Source organism: Blennius ocellaris (assembly GCF_963422515.1).
Source record: "Blennius ocellaris genome assembly, chromosome: 17".
NCBI classification, from domain to species: domain Eukaryota; kingdom Metazoa; phylum Chordata; class Actinopteri; order Blenniiformes; family Blenniidae; genus Blennius; species Blennius ocellaris.
The window spans coordinates 20,346,623-20,368,891 of NC_137666.1; the positions used below are offsets into that span (position 1 = coordinate 20,346,623).

A 22,269-nucleotide genomic window follows, 5' to 3' on the forward strand; every position below is an offset into this window, starting at 1 on the left:
AGAGCCGCACGGAAATAGTCGCAGACCAAAACTTCACAGAGGCACGATCGTCAATCTAAAGCCCAGTTTGTCTCCACGACTTCTCAACCTTTATTTTCACTCACTTCCTTGCACATGAACATTTCAAGTTAAACTCCATTACAAACTATTTTTGTGACAGAAAATGTTGCGATGGATCCAGTTTGTCTTTATATTCATAATAGCAGAGGGTTAAAAGGTCATGGTTAAAGGCTCATCCTGCCCCCACTCTGACACTCGACTGGATGTGTCCTTTTCACACATTCAGATTTTCCACTTCTGACAGTCGGGAGAAAAAGTTCCTCCCTGGTTTTGTTCCTCCGCTTCACTGCAGCCCGGAGCGGCGGTCCCTCGCAGCGCTCTTGACTTTAAGGCCTTGTGACGGGGCCGCTGAAGCTCGCGCTGTGCGCACCGGCACCAAAAATAAACGGGACTATTTATCGCCCACTCCGCGAGCCGGCAGACTTCATGCGTGTGGCCCAGCTGCTTCCAGGACTCAGTGGAAGGTTCTCGGGGAAGCTGCAGGGACTGACACCCACTAAAGGTTACACAGTGTGTCCCCCCCCCCCCCCCCCCCCCCCGCGCTTTGATTTATAAGGAGAGCAGACGTATGGAGCGCCGTATGAAAGCTCAGGATCGTGTTGCAGGAGAAAGACAGACCCTATGGAAGGACCGTGATGACGGGCTGCAGAGCTTTCTCGACGTCTCCTAGTCTTCTGCTGAATTGTTGTCGTCATGGGGAATAAAATCAGTCTGAACCGTCACTGTGATTAAAGCTCGCCAGAACGCCACACCTCATTCATTCTGCCGCCACAAAAAAGAAAGACGCTTTTAGTTTTTTGGAAAACAAGAAGCGAACTGTGAGCAAAAAGCAGTTTCCTTTTTGTGTTTTTTTTTTTTATTTCATTTATATGAAATATATCATGTTTTTGTCCAACCTTTTTCTCAGCGGCTTCACTGTAGTACAGTTAAGGACATGATGAATAACAATCCCTGTATATGACGGATAAAGAAAAATGTATATATGCACTAATTGGGGACATTTGTGAATAGAAATCAATATTTTAATTATTTAATTTCCCAAAACAATGAAATGTCATTTTAAAGCCGAAATCTTTTTCTTTTTTTTAAAATTCTACAATACACAACAGGAGGATGAAAGTGTTTGACATGAAGAGCCAATATGGAAAATGGGACACAGATGTGTGAAATACTCATAATTCCTGCCTGAGACAAACTTTAAAGAATAAATGATGCATTTAAAGCAGAAAACGTCGATCTGTTGAAACGCCACACGAAAAGAAAGAATTCTGCATCGTCAGCTGTTTGTGGGCTCGAAGGTTGTCGTTATAGTCGTCACCACATGTGAGAAATGTTACGCCTGAACACACACACACACACACACACACACACACACACACACACACACACACACACACACACACACACACACCAAGGCCACCAGCTTTTTCTCAATCAAACGCTGACGTGTAAAGTTCAGAGTCTGCTGCACATCTGCTGTGTGTCACAGCCTCGTTTCTTCATCCGTTATCAGCTGCCCCAGTACACACACACACACACACACACACACACACACACACACACACACACACACACACACACACACACACACACACACACACACACACACACACACACACACACACACACACACACACACACACACACACACGAGGTGCTACGGCATCGTCACTTAACCCTACATGATTAAAATGTGTTTAACGATAGAGTTGCAACCGAAAAAAAACAATGTAATGAATCAGCAATTTTCCATCGTCTGGTTTCTGACAGAAACTTGTGAAAGACGTTTTTTTGACCGATTGTTTTATTTCTCTGTTTGCTACATGACTTTTAATTTGTCTCCCACAAAAAAGAAGTTCCAGAGAACCTTCTGCCAGTTTTTGTTTTGGTCTCAAACTCTTAATGTCACAATCATGGATGATTTTCCAAAAAGTGACTTTGAAGATTTTGTTGATTTCTCTTTGAAGTCAGTTTATATTTTGAGAGTAAAATTGAGAAGCGAAGTGTTAAATATGTTCAAACCAGACTGGTTCAGCTTCAGCTGACCTGCCGGACGCTTCTTGACGCGTTCCGTGTTTCCGCTGTGCAGCAGGATGTGGAGAACTTCAAGAAGCTGAACGTCATCAGCAAAGACGAGTTCGACACCCTGACCCCTAAAGTGTCCATCGACCCCAACCAGGAAATCCCGCCTCCCCCCATGACAGGTGAGCCTCAACCGTTCCAAAAAAAAAAAAAAAAAAATAGATGTAGGCAGGCCTTAAATGGTTCCTTCTGGACTGCTAAATACTACATTGTGACGTGTAGCTTTTGCTTTTTAAAAGTAATATTATATATATTTCCTTTTCTCCTTGACACTGCTAATATATTTTCTTGCTTTGTTAAAAAGTTGTCATTTTTCTAATAATAATAGTAATCGCTTCTTTTCATTGGTGAAGGTTTTCACTTGTACCTCCAAACTTCACTACATGCACATGTTTGTTCCCCCTGTAGTTTCACTTTACTTCTATCTGCACCCCAAACTGAGCACCGGTGGCCTCTGAACTCTGAAATAGTTTTTAATAGAATATTAGATGTCGTCATTTCTGTCACACATGAATCGATCGGGGAACAAGCAAGGTTGTCAGTACTTGTATCAAAATCAGCATTTTCACAGCAAAGAATATTTAATTCTTCTATGAAAAGCATGAATGACGTGCAGTTGACCAATCACGTTGCTCGTTACTGGGCGTCGTACTACAAACCGGAAGTCAGTTGAGGTTTGTGTACTCGAACCGACGATTCGCTATATTTTGGCAGAAAAAAAGATGAATTTAACCAAAGTTAGACGGTGACTAGTAGTGATGGCCGTTCTCTACATATTATAGAGGCTTTCAGCGGCACGTCCGCTATTTTTTTTTCAGCCGTCGTTTCCAAAAAAGGACGGCTGGACGGCTCGCTGCCTGAAACCATGATTATGTTGAGAATCCTTGTTTTGATGCACAAAACGATCCAAAAGATGAGCTGATCATCTTCAGTCGGTCCAAAAATATATTATACGTTGCTTTTTTACTTGCTTTTATTTATTTATTTATTTAGAACTTGGGTTACGTGATATTTCTATGATGTTATTCCTTGATCATTCGGTGAAAGAACAAGTTGATGGAATGTGTTTGGTGTCCTCAGTGGACAGCGGGGCCGAGATGGCTCGCTCCCTCCCGAAAACGGTCCCCGAGTCCCCCGGCTCCCAGCAGCCCCGGACCCCCCGCACGCCTCGCACCCCCGGGCGCCAGGACCCCAACAAGACGCCCCGTTTCTACCCCGTCATGAAGGAGAGCGGCGCCATCGACGGGCAGGTGAGCCCGGGGCGGGGTCACATGACAGGCTTTGCAAAGAGAAAACATTGGTTCTATTTTTTGGGATCAGAGCATTTTTAGTACGAAGTGGCAGACTGGAGGTCGGAGATGCAGCAGTAAACATTAGCTTCCTCATTGTGAGCTAACTAGTGTGATCATCAACGCTTTTTTTTTTTTTGTATTTTCAGTATCGAGTATTTTTTGAAAAAGACTAACGTTGAAACGGCACTCGTTGGCTTTAAATGTACGCCCTTGTTAAAAAAGAACTGTCTGCCGTCTGCTGCAGATGCCGAGGAAGAAGAAGACCCGCCACAGTTCCAACCCTCCCCTGGAGGCCCACATCGGCTGGGTGATGGACTCCCGTGAGCACCGGCCGCGCTCCGCCTCCATCAGGTACCACCGCCTCCCTCAGCCAAAAAACTAATTCTCCAACACTACGAGTGTGATACGAGCACTGAGGGTCAGAGGGGACGGGACGCCTGAGTGTGTGATCGCTCAACGTGTTTAGAAGACGCTACGACGTTTCTTCATGTCGCCTCCGTTGATGAATTATCATCAAGACAAATGTCAGCCATTAAATTGACGATTGCACGACTTCTGGAAACCTGTCAAATTTAGAAAAAAGAGGAGTGACGGAGGGACAGACAGATGAACGTATTCTAACATTCTGTTGTTGTTTTTTTAAATATTGGACTCCATGGCTTGTGTTGAATGGTGCAGTGAGTCGATGTGTTCTGCTTCCCGCTGCAGCAGCTCCAACGCGTCTCCCTCTGAAGGAGCGCCGCTGACGGGCAGTTACGGCTGCACCCCCCAGTCTCTGCCCAAGTTCTGGCATCCTTCCCACGAGCTGCTGAGGGACAACGGCTTCACCCAGCAGGGATACCACAAGTACCGCCGACGCTGCCTCAACGGTACGCTAACGCACGCCGCCGCCGCTCCGCTCTCAGCCTCACGCCAGAGGCCTTTTTTATAATTGCAATAACGGACGTGACGCTGCTGCCGTTTCAGAGAGGAAACGGTTGGGGATCGGACAGTCCCAGGAGATGAACACCCTCTTCAGGTTCTGGTCCTTCTTCCTCAGGGACAACTTCAACAGGAAGATGTACGAGGAGTTCAAACAGTACGCGCTGGAAGACGCCAAAGATAGCTACAGGTGAGGAGGAGGAGGGGGGCGAGGACTCTTGGGTCTGTGGAGGCAAAGTCACGGCGGAGACAGACCTGCAGGGCAGCGGGAAGCTTTCCAGGTCTGAAGTCTAGAAAGAGGCTTCAGGTTTTCTACGGCGTGCAGATCGAACTTTTTGACTCAGGGATGAATCATTCATGATCCACACGAGGAACTCAGAAAGATCAAGGCGCTCGCGTGCTAAATCAGTGTTTTGTTATTTAACGCCAGCATCAAATGTCCTTGTCTCCAAATAGCAGAATACCGTGTCGACACATCGGCCAGAAATCAGAGGAATTTTGGTCCAGAAAACTACATTTGGAACAGTAACGGTAATATTGCTGAATTAAACCTGGAGGAATAAATGAATAGAACCATTAAGAGCAGCAAAAAGCGTGAAAACAATTATGATTTCAATAAAATACAGGGTAAAAGCAAAGAAAAATAAAATGATTTAAAACCAAATTCGAATAATAGACAACTTTAAAAATATTTACCAGTAGATAAAATCAAAATGACAACAAAAGGAAAAGAAAGTATATTTATTCATCTTTAAATTAAGGATTAAAACAATGAAATAGAAAATTAAATATAGAATAAAGTAGAAACAATTTTTTTTTTAAATAACCATTTTGGAAAGATTGATATAGAAATGAATCCCCCCCCCCAAAAAACAACAACAATTTAAATATTTTAAATAATTTGAAACAAAAATCCAATTTTTGACATTAAATGTCTCATCATGGAGAAAGAACCTGAAACGAGAGGCAGGTTTAACCTTTGAACTGTTTTTTCCTCCTAATTGGTGTGTGAGTGAGACAAACAACCATCAGGTGTTTTATATAGCTGCTCACAAACCGGTCTTTCCGCTCCGTCTCCAAGCTTAATGCTCGTAAAATCAAATGTGAGAAAGATGCTGATATGAGATGAAGAGATTAGAACTCGTCACCTCCCGTCAGGGTGAATAAACATCAGTGTGAACGTGTTTCCCCTCCGTGCAGGTACGGACTGGAGTGTCTGTTCAGATACTACAGCTACGGTTTGGAGAAGAGATTCCGGTTAGATCTGTTCAAGGACTTCCAGGAGGAGACGCTCCGAGACTTCGAGAGAGGTAATTGACACGCCTGTGAACAGACTCGCCCCGGACGCCAGCGCAAGATTCACCGGAAAAAGTCTCTCCCCGAATGCCGGAAGACGGAACACCGCCGTGGAAAACTGCTCCTCGTGGAACGTCAAACAGGAGTTTAATGGATTAGTAACCGAGCCGCAAGACGCCGGCATGAGACTTCCACGTCTTGTCCGTGAGAAAGTTTCCCTTTCGTCCTTCACCGTCAAGAGCCGCGTCGGATACTTTCTCCTCGGATCTCCACAATCTGGCCTCGTGGTTCCTCGCTCCTCTCAACACTTCTGAACAAGCTGTGCAGAAAATCATCCTCTCGGTTCCACACAGACGTTAAAACTCAATGAAACCGTGACGTTTCTGAGCCAAATTCACATAAAGAGTGGAACCTTAATAGATTTAGTATCCAGTGATTCTCAAAGCAATATGACAGATAGCTTATTCCACTGAAAATAATAAAGAATCTGACATGAATGTGAGAATATCGTTAAAATGCGTTACATAGAGCAGCCCCGTCAAATTCAGTGCGTCCTCCTCCGTGGGCGCCACTGGCCCAAACGGTTGCCACGGTGACCGTGTGGTTCCTGGTACCGCCGAGCTCCGCGTGCCGGCCGGGGGTCAAGATGTTCTGCACACAGGAGAGACTCGGTGTCCAGGTACGAGGCTCCCTGCTGGACTGAGAATGAAACGTGTCAGGGTCACTTCTCTGGAAATCATCGCTTCCTTTAGAAATGTCGGCTTTATGAAGCAAAACATGGTGACGTGCAGAATGTGATCGGCAGCAGAGCAGGTGGAGATCAAACTCCTCCTTCACTCTCATGTCATTTCATCATCAGCCAGCGTTGGTGTGTTCAAACCTCCTGATCCCAACTGGAAGAATCATTCTTCCCTCTGAGAGCTGGAACGAAAGGAAGTGAAGGATTAAAGTGGATTTTAACACTGTAATACAAACAAGGTTTTTTTTATCTGAAGGCTTCAGCCTCTTAGTTCCAACCCAGTCCTTTCTCATCCGGCCCAGTACTTTCTCATCCAGCCCAGTCCTTTCTCATCCAGCCCAGTCCTCTCTCATCCGGCCCAGTTCTTTCTCATCCAGCCCAGTCCTCTCTCATCCGGCCCAGTCCTTTCTCCGGCCCAGTCCTTTCTCATCCAGCCCAGTCCTTTCTCATCCAGCCCAGTCCTTTCTCATCCAGCCCAGTTGTTCCTCATCCAGCCCAGTCCTTTCTCATCCAGCCCAGTCCTCTCTCATCCAGCCCAGTCCTTTCTCATCCAGCCCAGTCCTCTCTCATCCAGCCCAGTCCTTTCTCATCCGGCCCAGTCCTCTCTCATCCGGCCCAGTCCTCTCTCATCCGGCCCAGTCCTCTCTCATCCGGCCCAGTCCTCTCTCATCCGGCCCAGTCCTCTCTCATCCAGCCCAGTTGTTCCTCATCCAGCCCAGTCCTTTCTCATCCAGCCCAGTCCTCTCTCATCCAACCCAATCCTTTCTCATCCAGCCCAGTCCTCTCTCATCCAACCCAATCCTTTCTCATCCAGGCCAGTCCTCTCTCATCCAACCCAATCCTTTCTCATCCAGGCCAGTCGTTTCTCATCCGGCCCAGTCGTTTCTTGTTCAGACTGGGTTAAGTTGAGTCAGTTGAGTGTATTTTTTAAATTCACCTCTAGTTTTTACTCTTATTTGTGTCACTCTGTGGTTCCTGTCTGCTCTTTCATTAAAAAAAACAAACAACATAATAATGTAGGCAACCAGAAAACTTTTTAACACAAACGTGTGAATTTATGTGGTTTACATACAATCATTCCAATAATCTTTCCTAGAATGTTTTAAAACCTCAATCCATCACAAGAAAACCTGTTTAAATCGTTTAATTTCAGTTTTTTGTCATAATTGTTATTGTGACACACTAAATTAATCTACAACAGTATAAATCAGGCGGATTAAAATCATCCTGTTGTGGCTGAATGCCTGGAAAACAGTCATCTTCCACCAGTTCTTTAGCCACTGACAGACGTTTAACTTCACTCTGTGTGAAGATGATACATTGGCCTTGATTCAATTTTCATCCCATGACCTCATGTTCGTTCTGTAGTTTGTTTACTCTTGTCAATGTAAAAATACTCATAAATAGTAAAAAAATATATATATATAATTATCTTGTTTACAAAAGTGTACACAGAAAAATTGGATTACAACACTTTAAAAATGATTTCCTTTATGAATCATGACGGATTATTAAAACCATTAAATCAATAATAGTTGACATTAATTGTTTATACATTTTGATCAAGTGAAAATATTGAAGAAACGTTATTTGCAAATGTTAATCAAAAGAACATGTATGAAATAATTTTATATTTGCGTCCATGTCTAAAACGTATACAGACGTAATGAAGGGTTTGCTGAACCAAATGTTAAGTTGTATGTTTTTATAAACATGTGAATGTGGAACAACTACCATAATTCCCAGACTATTGTGCATCTGAACAAGAGTCGTACCCACCAATTGTATAAAGGGAAAAAAGAAAGGTCGTAGTTACGTGATGCTCCTGAACGCATCGCATGAAACTCATTTACATCATTGTTTAAACCGCAGGGCGGAAAGTGTGTGAAACAGGTAGCGGCTTATAGTCCAGAAATTACGGTAATTCCAAACTTGAACGTTTTACAGATAAAAAAAAAAAAAAGAGGCAGATGAAAAAGAACAATTGACTGTTTGATGGGAGGTTTTGTGACGGCCCTCTGCTGGTTTCTTGTGGTCCTGCAGGTCAGCTCTACGGTCTGGAGAAGTTCTGGGCCTTCCTGAAATACTCTAAGATGAAGAACCAGCCCATCGAGCCCAAACTGCAGGAGCACCTGTCGCAGTTCAAGAACCTGGAGGACTTCAGGGTGGTGGTGAGTCTCGGCTCGCTTCTCTGTGTTACACCGTCTGACTGCACATTCTGCCCGTCGGTACTTTTATTTTGATAAGTCACCGTAATAAACGTTGTGTAAACGGTGGCCTAACATCTACAGCTGAAGTCTGACATTTTACCATCTTCATCATTTATTTAAAAAAAGAGAAGTGAAGCAACAAAATAACTTGTTTTTAAAGTGGGTTTCTCAAGTAGCAGCACCGCCAGAAGTTTAAAAAGGCTGTTTTCTTCCTTTAAGATGTTTCTAATAGAGATCCCTCCTTCACTCCAGAGGAAAATAGACTTTTCAAAAGCTCCAGGCAGATAAAGTCACAACCTCTCAATTGATTTTGATTTCCTGACATGATGTCAGTGTTTGTTCCACAGTGATGATCCCTGTCTGGTACGAGTTGCACCGCGGGGCCGACCGTTAAAATACCTTGGCTGCCATGTTGTTTATCTCCTCTCTTATCGGTGTGAAAGTATTATGACGTGCCGCGATCTGGATTTCTCTCTCTCGTCAATCCGGTAAGTTCCAGGTTAACAGTGTTGGTGTGGTGTGTCTGCAGCCTCCCAGCGGAGAGGAAGGAGGCAGGAGGAGACGTCACTCGTCCTCGGCCGGGGACGAAGGGAGACGCCGGCGACATCCCTCCAACACTACCTCAAAGTCCTCACAAGCCTCCAAATCCTCCAACGTGGCTGCCGCCGCCGCCGCCGCCTCAGGTGACCCGGCCCAGACCACCGCGCCCAAAGACAACGCCCAGAAAGCAGCGGCTCCGCCCACCCAGGGAAAGAAGAGCGACGCCCGAGCTGCGAAGAAGGACGGCGGCGCGACGAATAAATGAAGCGCTCCTCCGCCCGGGGCGTGCGTTTGGATACGAGGCGAGGAGGCGGCGGCTCTCGGCTCAGCGTTCAGTGTTTCTCAGACTGTTCCAGTGTGATGAGACTGAACCAGCTCGACTTAATTTGATCGTTTTTATCAGTGCATTTCATTTTAAAGCAGGCGTAGGCAGCAATGAGCTTGAATCTGTCGGCCCGATGGCTCGTAACGTTTACAAAAACACACACACACACAAGAAAAAAAATGCATTCCCTGCATTTTGCCTTTCACTCAGATGCCAAACTCCTCGGCGAGTTCATGATTTAAAAAGAGAAAAACCATCTGCTCTGGGCCTGCGAGGAGCTGTTGAACTGTGATCCTACTTTGCCAAGATAAAGATAAAGAGATGCTGCAGGTCGTCTCGTGTGCCTTAATCTGATTCAAGTCGGAATCAGCCACAGAAAGAAAAAGAAAAAAGAGAGAGAGAGAAAAAGTCCAAATTCTGCTTTATGCTCTCGAATCAAGTCTTCCTAATTGATGGTTTGGGGTTTGAAACTGACACGGCGTGCAGGTCGTTCTCCTTCCTGGCACGTAAACATTGCTCCGTTTCCATGGTGACAATCAAAGCGGTAAATTTGGACTCTCCTCCCCTCCGAGGCTCCGGATCAGATGTTTTCCAGTCTGATGTTGCAGCTACAAACGTTTTAATTTAAAATTTAAAAAGGAAAAAAAAAAAGAAAGAAAGTGTAGAAATGAGTTTTATCTGGGAAGCTTTAAGCCCTCTTTTACACCCCGAGGTCATATAATTTATTGTTTTATTTTTGTTTTTATCTACCATTTACTTGATTGATGGAATAGTCTTAGGTAATCATTGCAGTTGTTAATGGCTTTCTTTTTTCTTTTTTTGCTGTTGAATATTATGGAGAGAGAAAAAGATCTTTCTGTTGGAATAATGGGTTTGAGCTAGCATCATAAAACTACAGTATATTTTAGCTTGAAGTTTACTTCCTATTATGTTTGAGGCTTGGTGCTTTAGAGCACTTTAATTGTTAACTTTCCTTCTTCGATGGACTTAAGTTTTTAGAGTTGCCTTTAAAAAAAAAAAATGTAAATACTATAAAAAATCATTTGCTATTCAATTATTCTCTTGATTTTAAGAAGTGATCTATCGGTAGTGTGGTTTTCAGTGTGTTTTAGGATAACGCATCGCATGTTAAAGAATTGTAAAAATGCAAAAAAATATAAAACCAGTTGATTGTAAGAAGTTGTGTTGGTGTGGTCTGTCCTGTTTTCTCTACTTCTCCTGTGCGGGCGCTGGCGGGAGATCCAAGTCGTCCAGCCTGATCAGCAGGTTTGATTTCTCCCTGGAAGCGGCTGATCTGAGCCGAGCTGCAAATCTGAATCTTTCTTGAACGAGTCATCTCGCTGCAGCGTTAAAGAAGTTGTTGACATGGAGCGGGCAAACCGAAACACCCAGGCTGAACCGTGGGGAACACAACACACGGGACAATAAACAAACAAAGTGAAAGGATTCTCTAAACTAGAACCAGACTCGTTAAAATAGACCTGAACTATCTAAACCGCACCTCTAAAAACAAACCTGGACACTTGAAACGGACTGGACCTCTTACAAAAAATTTAATCTTACACCCTTTCTCAATAAAGCCTGGTCTTTTAGAACTAGAACCAGACTTCCTAAAATGGACCAGTAGCCTTTAGACTAGACTGTTTAAACCTTAAAACTTATTCCAAATTCTTCAAAACTGACTTGGACCCTCTAAAGACACTGGGGTTCTTTTGAAAAGGACTGTAATGGACCTTTTTTCCTTTTTTAACTTAACCAAGACACGGTTAAAAGGAGCTAAATGGTGAGCCAGTTTCTCTAAAAAGTTGAAACGGACCCATAATGACTATAAATACAACTCTTTAAAATTGGCCTCAACTCCGTGAAGCAGACCTTTTTAAATAGATTTTTCTAAAATTGTACCTATATTTTCTCTTTCAGTGGTTAGACTGCATGTTGGTGTTAAGAGACAAAAGAGTATATGTTTTCTACTTCCACGATATACAAGAACCAAAAACAAAGTGAAAAAGTAAAACAATAAATGTGTTGCTGCCTTTTTTACCATGTGCCATGTTAGCAGAGCTACGGGTCCCGAGAGGGACAAAAAAGTCGAAGTCGTGATTTAAAACTTAACAGGCGGTTGTTTAGATGCCTTCAGGTGTTCCTCGGAATTCTCACACAACAATCAGAAGTCACTCTTCATGTATTTTTTTTTTTCAAAGAAAACACCAGCAAACCAAACAGAAATTAACCTTTGTGTTTGCCTGGAGTGCTGCAAATCTGAAATTGGCCTTATTTTCGATTTAAAAACGTACTTTGGCCCACTTTGAAATGGATTATTTGGTACATTTGAATAAAAGTTAACATCTCCCTATAAACCATTATTACATAATGCTGCTACAGCACATTTACATGTAAGAATCTGGTCTTTATAATCACAACAATAATAACAATGAAATGACTGAAATGAGGCTCACACACTTTAGAATAGAATAGAAAATACCACAATCATCCCAGAGAGAAGACTATTGTCTAATCAATAATATATTATGCCTTCATCCAGTTAAATAAGTAAACAATAATACAACCATAAAGTAAATAATTTGTAAAATCAAGTCAATGCAATACATTTTTTGTTGAATGGAAAATGAAAATAAAAACACATGTATTTAAAGTTATGATGAAAGAAGCAGTAATAAATACAGATAAAAATCGACATTATGTATGAAAACCAGATTGATGAAAATGCTTTGTGAAATAAATAATATAATGCACTGGGATAAATGGTATAGCACATACATACATACATACATACATACATACATATAAATAAACACAGACATGTGTCAAACATGACGTCAAACGACGTTTGCCGCCCAACTTTCGTTGTAGGCGGAAATAACTAAGTGTTAAGCCCGTGAACGCAGCTCTCCTCTTTTTCAACTGGTGGTCGGTGTTTTCTGACGGGCCCTGAACGCAGCACGTCCAGGGGCGGGTAGGCGCTAACCGAGCAGTATGGCGGACGATGGAGACAGTTCGAGCGGACCAGTGGACACCAGCGGCGGGCAGGGGGCAGCGGAGGAGTCGGACGGGCTGGGCCTCGGCGGGATGTTGCTGAATATCGGCTTTCTGCTTGTGCTGGTGGCGGTGTGTCTGGCGGCGTACCGGCGGTGGGGCAGGCGGCTCGGCTCCGACGCGGCCCAGGGCGACGCGGCCTCGGCGCTTCCCAAGATGCGGAGACGGGACTTCAGTCTGGAGCAGCTGCGGGAGTACGACGGGCTCCAGAACCCCCGCATCCTCATGGCCGTCAACATGAAGGTGTTCGACGTGACGAGCGGCAGAAAGTTTTACGGAAAAGGTGAGCGGGCTTCTTGTGCGGGCTGAGACAGCGGCGTGGCGGCGGCGGCGGCGGCGGCGGCAGGGAGCCCGCCGACACGTCCCCGGCTTTGTGGTGAGCTGTCCCGGATAGACATTTGGGCGCACGCCGCTCCGGTTAGCCATTAGCTCCGCGGGGCTTTGTCTGCGCTTCTCAATGGGAGGCTCGGCTGCGAGCTAACTAGCCTGCTAAGTTTGAGGCTCTCCTGGCCTTTCAAATGAAACGACAAGTTCGTGTCTGCGGGCAGCCGCCGTCTTTCTCCGGAGGTTAAAGTTCTCCAGATGCGGCAGCGGGGAGGATCTCTAGGATCCAGCGGGGCTCGTGGTCGTGTGTTGGCGGCTGGACGCGATCCGGAGCCGCCGCTTGTTTTACACCCAGCAGACTCGTTATTCCTCCAAACCTCCACATCAGCACCGGATAAAAGCAACAAAATACAACACAGACTGGCGATAGCGAACATCTCAACACTTATTTACTGTAACTTTGTAAAGTTGTCAGAGAAGAACAGCAGAATCTAATTTGTTGTGGAATAAAATCAAAACTCCAGCCCTGGGATGATAAAAATCCTCTCAACTCTTACTGTTGACACCAGAATAAGACCTTTTTATCCAAAAAACTCGTGTAAATGTTGTAAAACTGGTCAAAAGCACACATCCCTCTGCGTTAAAGCTAAAAAATGTTATTTGCAAACTTTTCTGACTAGATTTATGATGTTTAAATTGCATAAAATACCTTAATCTCAACCACAAATGTATGTAAACAGATTATCCACATTTATAGGAGGAATAAACAATATAACAACCTCCTTGTTTCTTCCAATGTTACTTTTAATACACAGTCCTTTTGGCTCATCCTGTAAACTATTGGCAACAACTTTCCACCATTCTGCTTTGTAATACCCATACAAACAATGTGCTTCATGTATGACTGAAAACACACATATGGAATGTTTAAATTGAAACTTAATTTTGATTTGGTTTCTACTATTATATATGTTTATGAGTATTAGTATTCAAAATACATTAATCTGGTGACATGACATACAAAACATTTTGACACTTGGAAACTATATTTAAATTATTTTCACACACATTTAATCTGATATACACTTTCTATTGTTAGTTTGTAAGAAATTCTAAAGTTACTGATTCATATGTCACGTTGTAGTTCACTATTTTATGTCGAGACACGAGTTTGCATGAAGAATCATCTCTAAAAATCTGTATTTCTGAACTGCGAGTGTCTAAGTTTACTGTATAAGTCTGATCCTTTGATCTAAAAGTGAATTTAAAAGACCACAGTTGAATGAAAATGTGCTTCAAAGTGAGACGGTCTTTACTTCTAGTGTCGCTCATTGATTCCCCACCCTGCTGAGGTCCGAGTTGAGTTTTGTTCGCAGCTTGGAAACACTTCAGCAACAACAACAACTTGTTGTGTTTCCTCTGCAGGTCGATTAGATCACAGCAACACAAAGTTACACAAAAGTACTTGTTTCTGACCGTTTAGTTTTTTTTTTATTAGACATGTGACATAAAGACCACAGAGGCTGCCGGGCCACAGCAGCACAAACACTGTTAAAGTTTTGGTATTTTCATCCCACTCAGTTCATCTGATTGTTGCATTTAACTGCACATGAAGTGAGTGAATCAGTGTTGTTTCACATATCAGCTGAATCCCTCCAGGAAATGTACTTTTATCCAAATGAACACCGTACTGTTTGACTGCTGTGTTTGATTTCGGGTTAGAAGTTTTATAAAGAAACAGAATGTTAGTTTTCTCCTGTTTGAATGTTTTTCAGCTCAAAACTCGTCTGTGGCTTTGGTCAAATTCACGTTAGCCAACACATGGTATTGGATATATAAGTAATGATAATTAATTACTCAACTGTATTAATAAATTGCAATGCACTTTTGTAAAAACTAGGACAGTAAGCCCATAAAAAAAAATTGGTGTACAGACTTATACCTGATTAAATACACTTAATTTAGACCGTAAATTAGAAACATTTTAAATTAATCTTTTGAAACATTTCAAAGTAAGAAATTATATATGTCTATCAATGTTCAATTATACAGTTTACAACGGATTTTATTCAACATGAGCTGCAAATAATGTTTTTTATGACGTCTCAATAGAGAAATCTCTATTTTCTTAAAAATGTTGAATGTTTCTAGTGTCTTCATTCATGAATGGTTAATTTAGGGACTGGGCTGATTCAATCCAGTATTGGGCTCCGATATGAACGTAATTCATGGATCAGAAATTTCTGATCCAACCTGCGGGGATTTCTGATCCATGAAGCCTCGTCTGCTTCACCGTTGCTGAAACGACTCCACAGTGTTTCCCTGCTGCTGCTCTGCTCACTGGCTGCAAACTGTGGACTGGATTTCCTGAAGGGAGGCGGGTCTCAATGAGACATGGAGGAGTGAGTCAGGAAATCCAGTCCACAGTTTGCAGCCAGCTAGCAGGCTAACGTAGCAGCACTGTGCTAATCAACTTTTCATGATAACATGTTGCTGTTTGGACGTATTTTACACTCAAAACACTGCAAAGGCTGTCAGCAGGCGATTCACACCTCGGTGAGGCTTTGTCCTCCTCCACCCTAAACTCCCTGAAAGTAGTCCCAATGGTTGGAGCTGCGTTAGAGCTGGAAACATTGTGTTGCTGCTGCGTTGCTAAAGAATTTCTCCAGGGATTAATAAAGTGATTGTGAAGTTTATTATGAGATGATGACGTCACACATTGTCCACATGGAACTAAAATACTTTGTACTGCTTCCTTTTCTCACCTTCTAACCTCAAGTTGTCTGTAGAGAGAAAACATGCAAACATTCCTACATTTATTACTTTATTGGAGAGAGGAGTTCATTACTGCCTCATATAAAATCAACAATAATGATAATAATAGTAAAGTCAAAAATAATAATAATACTATTAAAGTAAACAGAGCTCCGGGAAATCAACAGATATTCAAATTCGGGTATCTGGATCGTTTAAGAAGAGAAAAAACAGTCATCGCTGCATCTCTCGGTCAATTGAAAACTAATTTCTTCATTAAATTATTGTGACACAAGTTTTGTTCTTTGATTGCTATTTTATCATTATTCATTGCTGACTGGGTGTGTCGCTGCTTTTTTAGTTCATGAGAGATTTTTTTCTTTTTTTTCAATAAACTGCTTCCTTTCAACTTTGTCCAACTTTGAAAGGCTTCAGGACAATTATCAAATGCATGGAGGGTGAATCCACGGAGCAACACGGTTTTTAAACTTCAACCTGCAGCCGCTTCAGACACGGACTGGGATTGAGTCACAACATGCTGACTCAGCTTAGTTGAAACGGGAAACCAGGGTGACATGTGAATATGAAATAAAAGCACATTAGTGGATTTAGCAGAGCGTATGTCTAACTCCTGCACTTTGAGGCTGGTTCTGGAGTTGTGTGGTTCTGGAGTTGTGTGGTTCTGCTGTGATACGTCAGGACGAAGGGTTTTTTGTTTGAAGCGTGTGAATGCGGCTCGCTGTGAACTCCGGGTTCCTCCCCTCTCGCAGCTCCTTCTTTTCTCTGAAAGCCCGTCGATCCTGCCGCTCAGCATTTCTGCCTCCTGCCAGACTCGGTGATAAACTATAATTATTGGCGCTCGTGTGTCGGAGGCGGCGATCGCCCCCAGCTGAACTTAGCCCTCGCACTGTAACCAGTTACTCAATAAGTACTCGGATTACTGCGCTGATCGACTGTTTGGCAGCTCTCTTTGTTGCAGAGGTCGCTGTCTGTGCAACACGCAGTACTGTAATCGAGTACTATGAGTACTGTAAGTACTAAGTATGTAAACGTCTCATGGTGGAGGAGAGTAATACGAGGGCTGCGTGATGTCAGCATGCAACAATATGGTTTGTGATGAATAGAAACACTTCTGCATGATGACATTAATGCATTTGTGTCATGACATTTCTTCTCAAGTCACAGTTTATGAATTATCACAAAGAATCACTGTTTTCTTCTATATTTGAATGACGGCACCGTGCAGGTAAAAAGTCTTTTGTTACATGAACCTTGTACTTTGATCTCTGGATAAATAAAGCTGTGATCCGTCTTCAGACTTAATTTATACCATAATGTTATGAAATACACTTTATGCAGGTCGGTAGACTTCAAAGTTTACCGGAAAACTTTAAGGATTCATGAAAAGTATGGCGAGAAGAAGATATCTACAAAATAGATTAGATTAGATTAGATAATCCTTTATTTGTTCCACAATGAGGGAATGTTCATTGTTGCAGAAGACGGTAATAAGGAATACAAACAATGAAAACCATAACAGGCCCTCGGTGGAGAGCATAACTTTGCCGGCGCCACATTTATCACCTTGGAAACCAACGCATTACAAGGATATTTGATCCTCCACTCCTCCTCCCATCGTTTGTCATCACGGCCGTGTGAATTCCTTCGCGTCGTGGCAAAGTTCAGGTTAAATGATGTCCTGTCTGTTCCAACTCTTTTGTGTTACTTGAACACACCATCAGGGTGAAGCTGGCCTGTGATTGGCTGAGAGTGGAGAAGGGGGCGGGAGCAGAGGCAGCCCTGATGGACGGCGCACCGCAGAGCAATGGAGTGAATCTCCTCCTTGCCCCGGGGATCTGGTGGATCCCAACATCTAATGGACGATGACAAATCATCCCAGGAGCCCCGGGACACTGCCCGGCGTGATTGTGTTGAGTGGCGTCGTCCTGCGGCTGAACGGGTCTCCGGTTTGAATCCGGCTGCTCTCGTTCTGAACTGTTTCAGACACGGAGAACAAACGTGTGTCAGTAGTTTCTCCTCCTGCCGAAGACTTTAAAGACGGCGTGTTGCGAGAAGCGGCGGAGGGATCTGCCGCTGCGGCTGCAGAGGTTTGTTATCCGTCAGATGTGTGTCAGTTGTGCAAGGTGAGAGAGCACATCTAATCTGAGGCGATAAGGTGCTCCGCGGCCCGTTTCACAGCTTTCGAGCAGCAACGGCTGCTTTTGTTCTCTTGCTCACGGTCGCAGTCGCCAGAAGCAGGAAACCTGCAGCGCTGCACAGTTTTCACATGCTCGTCAGATGATCCCGGGACCCGGAGGGCCTCGGGCGCCGCCTCCAGGACTTCATCACCCGTCTGCTGCAAACAGCCCATCAATCACTGGACCTTTTAGCTCGCGTTATTTAACCTTTCAGTCTGCAGCCACTTTAAAATGCAAAACGCTTGGTCACAGTTCAGCACCGCGTTTCAGACTCGCCGTCTCGCTTCAAGCTCCTGGACACTTTCCAGGTAGAAGCTGATGCTGTGGCTGTGAGGACTCGGCTGATGAAGACGATGATGATGATGAGCTGGATCACGGCACCAGGTCGATGTGTGCTTCACGAACTAACTAACTCTCACTGTTGGTTTTAAAGCTGGAAACTGGAAACGCTGAAGGATTTAAAGGCCTAGTGAAATGTAAAACACTACTTCGCAAAAAACGATAGTTGAGGTACTACTTCTAAGGTTCCTCCGACTCTGCCCCACCACTGTTGTCACATCACAAAGTTATTTGAATTTTGAATCTCCAGCAGAGGAAGTCGGGGGAATCCTTCTTCGTGAGTGTGACGTCAAGAGATGTGCAGATCTCGCTCTGTTGTGTTTATATTGGTTTGCGTTGTTTCCCTCTTAAATATCAAAGTTTTAAGTGTTTTGAAGTTATAGTCGGCGTTTTATGAGCCTTGACGAAAGATTGAGCCTGGAGGAGACCAGAGAGAGGAGAAAAGGAGCACAGGCGGCTGGAGCGGCTAGCCGTTAGCTCGCGTGGCTAGCGGGAGCCGCTAGCTCGGGCAGCTAGTAGACAATCAAGTAATACCTGGACTCTTCTTCGGTGATTCCGCGCAGTCAGAAAAGCGCTTCGACATGATCCAGGAAGCCGGGTCGTTCTGCCAAAAGTCAGGACGCCTCAAAGCCGCGGTGTAAACTGGCGGCTGCTGAGTCACGGACGAAGCGTCTTCTGCTTCCTCAAACATGTTCCAGACGGGGTCACCGATGGCAGAACGACCCTTCTGTGTTTCTTCATCAATCACTGGGTTTAAAATGCCCGGTGATGATGAAATATGGTTAAATTCAGCCTCTTCGTCGTCAAAACTCTGATCCTCCATAATGTAAACACAACTTGGGCGTGTGCACAACTCATGATGTCACTCTATTATTGTCAGAAGCTCCGCCCAGCAGCGAAAATACCGCTGTTTATCGGCTATTTTCTCGCAGATTGCCGTGTTTTAACATTTTACCCTTCGGCCAGTTAGCATAAAAATGTCCCTAGAAGCGACAGCCAGAGTGTTTTGGAGGTCGAATTTTCATTTCACAAGGACTTTAATTCTTCACTTTATATTAAACAGGAGAGACTTTGTTTAGTTTTTTTACCTTCCTCCTCCATCAGCTGAGCAGTTCTCTCAAATCAGTTCATGTGATCGAAAAAGAAAAAGGCCTCATTATAAGTGAGGAATGGTTTGGTTGAAGCTTCTCCTGCTCCTTCAAACACTCGTCTGGGCGGTTGAGTTTCTAAAGTGCCGCCTCGCCTTGATAACGGGATCGTCTCCAGGAATCTGCTTCGTCAACAACAATCATCACTTTGAAGAAAACAAAGAAAACGAATGTCTGCGGGCTTTAAATGTTAAAGCAGCACCAGTCATAAGACCTGCAACTGAAGGTCAAAACATCCCTTCCTGCACTTTGTTTTTGTCTTTTGAAGCCTTGAAACGCCTGAAAAGAGTTTTATTCTCGCAACTTTGCAGATATTTAGTGGAGAATGTTGAGAGGATGAATTTGGCAGATTCTACCGAACTGCTGCTGGAGCGTCTTTTCTCAGCGTCAACCTGAACGTTCGACGCGCGGAGACGCCAGAGTCTGTAACATCGTGGTCTCTTGTGTCTCTCAGATGGTCCTTATGGCATTTTCGCGGGCCGGGATGCTTCGAGGGGACTGGCCACCTTCTGCCTGGAGAAAGACGCCCTGAGGGACGAGTACGACGACCTGTCCGACCTCAACGCCGTGCAGATGGAGAGCGTCCGGGAGTGGGAGATGCAGTTCATGGGTAGGCTCGTCCCCAGGGACACTTTCCTCCTGTGATCGAAGCCAAATGAATTTGTACCATTGAAAATCATATCTGGGCATATTTCATACACTTGTTTAAATAAGAACCTTTTTCTGTATCGTACCTCTGTGTTGCCTTCCGAGGTGGACGGCGACTCGTTAACCCCTGGTGTTGCGTTTCCTCGCAGAAAAGTACGATTACGTTGGGCGGTTGCTGAAGCCGGGCGACGAGCCGTCGGAGTACACGGACGAGGAGGACATCAAGGACCACCTGAAGCACGACTGAGCGGTTCGTCACAGCGACCAAAGCCGGGAGCCCCCCCAACAGCTGCGATGGACCTCCTCCTCCTCCCCCCCCTGCCCCTCCCCCACCCAAACCCAACGTCTTCCCCCCCCCCCCACAAACTGCTCGGCGCGCGGCTGTTCGGACGACAAGCGGGGGGGGGCGGGACTCAGGTCTCGACGCCGCCCGGACCTTCCTCCCTCTTCATCCCTGGAAGATTGACGGTCCCGAAACCTCCGTGAGGGGGGGGAGGGGAGGGGCGGGGGGGGGCTCGTGCCATTAGATGTATGTGAAACAAAAACCCTAAAATATTTAAAGTGTTGTTGGGGCGAGGCGGGGCGCGTGGGGAGCGTGCGGGCTGGAGGCAGGTCGGAGGTCGGAGGGACACACTGGTCTGAGACCATTGGCCGATCGGGACGGGGAGGCCGATTTCTCTTTTTATCTTTGGTTTAGTCACATCGCAAATGAAACTGCTTCAGCTTCGGACAGCTTGTCAATCAATCACTTGTGTTTTTCGTTCCAGTCGTTGCCCCCACCCCTCCCGTCCAGAGGGGCGGAGCCAAGGCGGCGGGTGGACGGGGCGTTTTCCTCCTGTGTTCTGTAGTGTCTGCACTACTAGTTCTCTTCGTTTGTCACCATGTGATTGTTCTTGTTGAGTAGCATAGAGGGAGGGAGAGGGAGGGGGCGGGGTTCCTTTACTGTCGGGGAGTTTATTTTGGGAGGGGCATCAAAGGTCCTTTGCCATATGAAACCTGTTTTGAGTCACATCAGACGGACTGATCGGGAATCCAAAAGGGAAAGGTGAGAGGTCAGTCCCAATCAATCGATCAATTGTTTACACGCCTCACAAGCCGGCTGCAAGTCTGTAGATTCCCCCGGAAAATGGTCCAAGTATTAATTGTGCCTTATTTTGTTTGTTGCGTCAGTGGCGAGCGGTCTAACGGCGGCGGGACGGAGGCATTGGTTATTTTCTCGAAAAACACCCCCCCCCCCCCACCACCACCCCCAGACTTTTAAAAACTAAAGTAAAAAAGGCAAAGCGTTGCGTGTCGGTCGTTCCAGCACAGACTGTAAGGTTTCCCCCACTTCACTCTGTAAATAGACCGTATCAATTACTCAGTGTTACTGCCATATTTATGTAGTTGATGAACTCCATATACGTATAATGGTACTGTCGTATTGGCCAAAACCCCCCGATTGTTTGTGTTGTTCTGTTTTGTTTTTTTTCTTTCAGTTCTGAACTTCTTTTTAAATGTGGGCGAATTTCCAAATAAAGAAATCTGAAGAGAAAAAAAAAAAGAGTTGCGAAAAGTGCTGCAGGGCGGGACCGGGAGCTGTTTTTCTTAGGTTTTTTTTGTTTGTTTTGTTTTGTTTTTTTTCGGAGATATTGCTTTTCCTGTAAATATATCTATCTTTTATTAAAAGCATGTGCAACAACAAAGTGAGCTATGCCGATTTCCCACCACATCGTGTATTTAAATGTTGGGGGTGTGTGTGTGTGTGTGTGTGTGTGTGTGTGTGCGTGCGCGCGCGTGTCTGCGTGACCGAGGCAGGAAGGGATTTGTTCATGCATAATAAATCGATTTGGTTAATAATTGAAGATGTCTGGGCTTTGTTTACCTTCAGAGGCGGCGTGATTGGATCACTACCTGCCAGACGGACGAGCAGTGATTCAATCTTTGTCACCAGGATAAAGTTATGTGAAGCCTTCTGCACCAATTAGTCATGATTGATCCTGTCAAAAGAAAAAAAAGTTTTCTCTCCCTCACTCTTGTAAACAATTCTTTGTTTCTTACTAATTTAAAACTAACTATATAAATAGTTTGGGGGGAAAAAGTATGTGAAGCCTTTGGGATTTGCTAGTTTTGGCTTTAATTGGTCATAAAATGATCCCAAGGCACTTCTAATGCAACAAACAATTGTAGTGTTTAATGTCTTCATTCGATAATCCATTAAAACATCTACTGTGCTGCTGAAGCTAAAAGTTCAGAAGTTAAGTTTTCAACCTAAAGGCCTTCAATGTGGAAACACTTTTTCTCGCCTTCATTTTGGAACGATAACATTTCTGACTCCAATTTTAATAGTTTGTCTCTCA

At 44.4% G+C, this 22,269-nt stretch overlaps 2 protein-coding genes across 7 annotated transcripts in view; both read left to right on the top strand.

Moving 5' to 3' along the window:
• larp1b (La ribonucleoprotein 1B) overlaps nucleotides 1-10,635 on the top strand; it is a 34,268-nt gene extending 23,633 nt beyond the window's left edge. For all 6 annotated transcript variants that reach the window (XM_080512876.1, XM_080512879.1, XM_080512880.1 and 3 more), the window contains 8 exons: nucleotides 2,150-2,264; nucleotides 3,223-3,392; nucleotides 3,679-3,785; nucleotides 4,143-4,303; nucleotides 4,401-4,545; nucleotides 5,556-5,665; nucleotides 8,434-8,561; nucleotides 9,130-10,635. In XM_080512876.1, coding sequence (XP_080369002.1) covers nucleotides 2,150-2,264; nucleotides 3,223-3,392; nucleotides 3,679-3,785; nucleotides 4,143-4,303; nucleotides 4,401-4,545; nucleotides 5,556-5,665; nucleotides 8,434-8,561; nucleotides 9,130-9,405 — 1,212 coding nt within the window. In that variant the 3' untranslated portion in view covers nucleotides 9,406-10,635. The remainder of the gene's footprint in view (nucleotides 1-2,149; nucleotides 2,265-3,222; nucleotides 3,393-3,678; nucleotides 3,786-4,142; nucleotides 4,304-4,400; nucleotides 4,546-5,555; nucleotides 5,666-8,433; nucleotides 8,562-9,129) is intronic.
• Nucleotides 10,636-12,458: 1,823 nt separating this feature from the next.
• pgrmc2 (progesterone receptor membrane component 2) lies at nucleotides 12,459-21,751 on the top strand. The gene is made up of 3 exons (XM_080512967.1): nucleotides 12,459-12,802; nucleotides 19,737-19,892; nucleotides 20,080-21,751. The coding sequence occupies exons 1-3, from the start codon at nucleotides 12,460-12,462 to the stop codon at nucleotides 20,175-20,177; spliced, it is 597 nt and encodes a 198-aa protein (XP_080369093.1). The 5' UTR covers nucleotide 12,459; the 3' UTR covers nucleotides 20,178-21,751.
• Nucleotides 21,752-22,269: the final 518 nt, after the last annotated feature.

Coding starts and splice junctions, on each gene's coding strand:
- pgrmc2 (XM_080512967.1), top strand. CDS start 12,460: ATGGCGGACGATGGAGACAGTTCGAGCGGACCAGTGGACACCAGCGGC. Junction 12,803..19,736: donor CAGAAAGTTTTACGGAAAAG/GTGAGCGGGCTT, acceptor TGTGTCTCTCAG/ATGGTCCTTATGGCATTTTC. Junction 19,893..20,079: donor GTGGGAGATGCAGTTCATGG/GTAGGCTCGTCC, acceptor GTTTCCTCGCAG/AAAAGTACGATTACGTTGGG.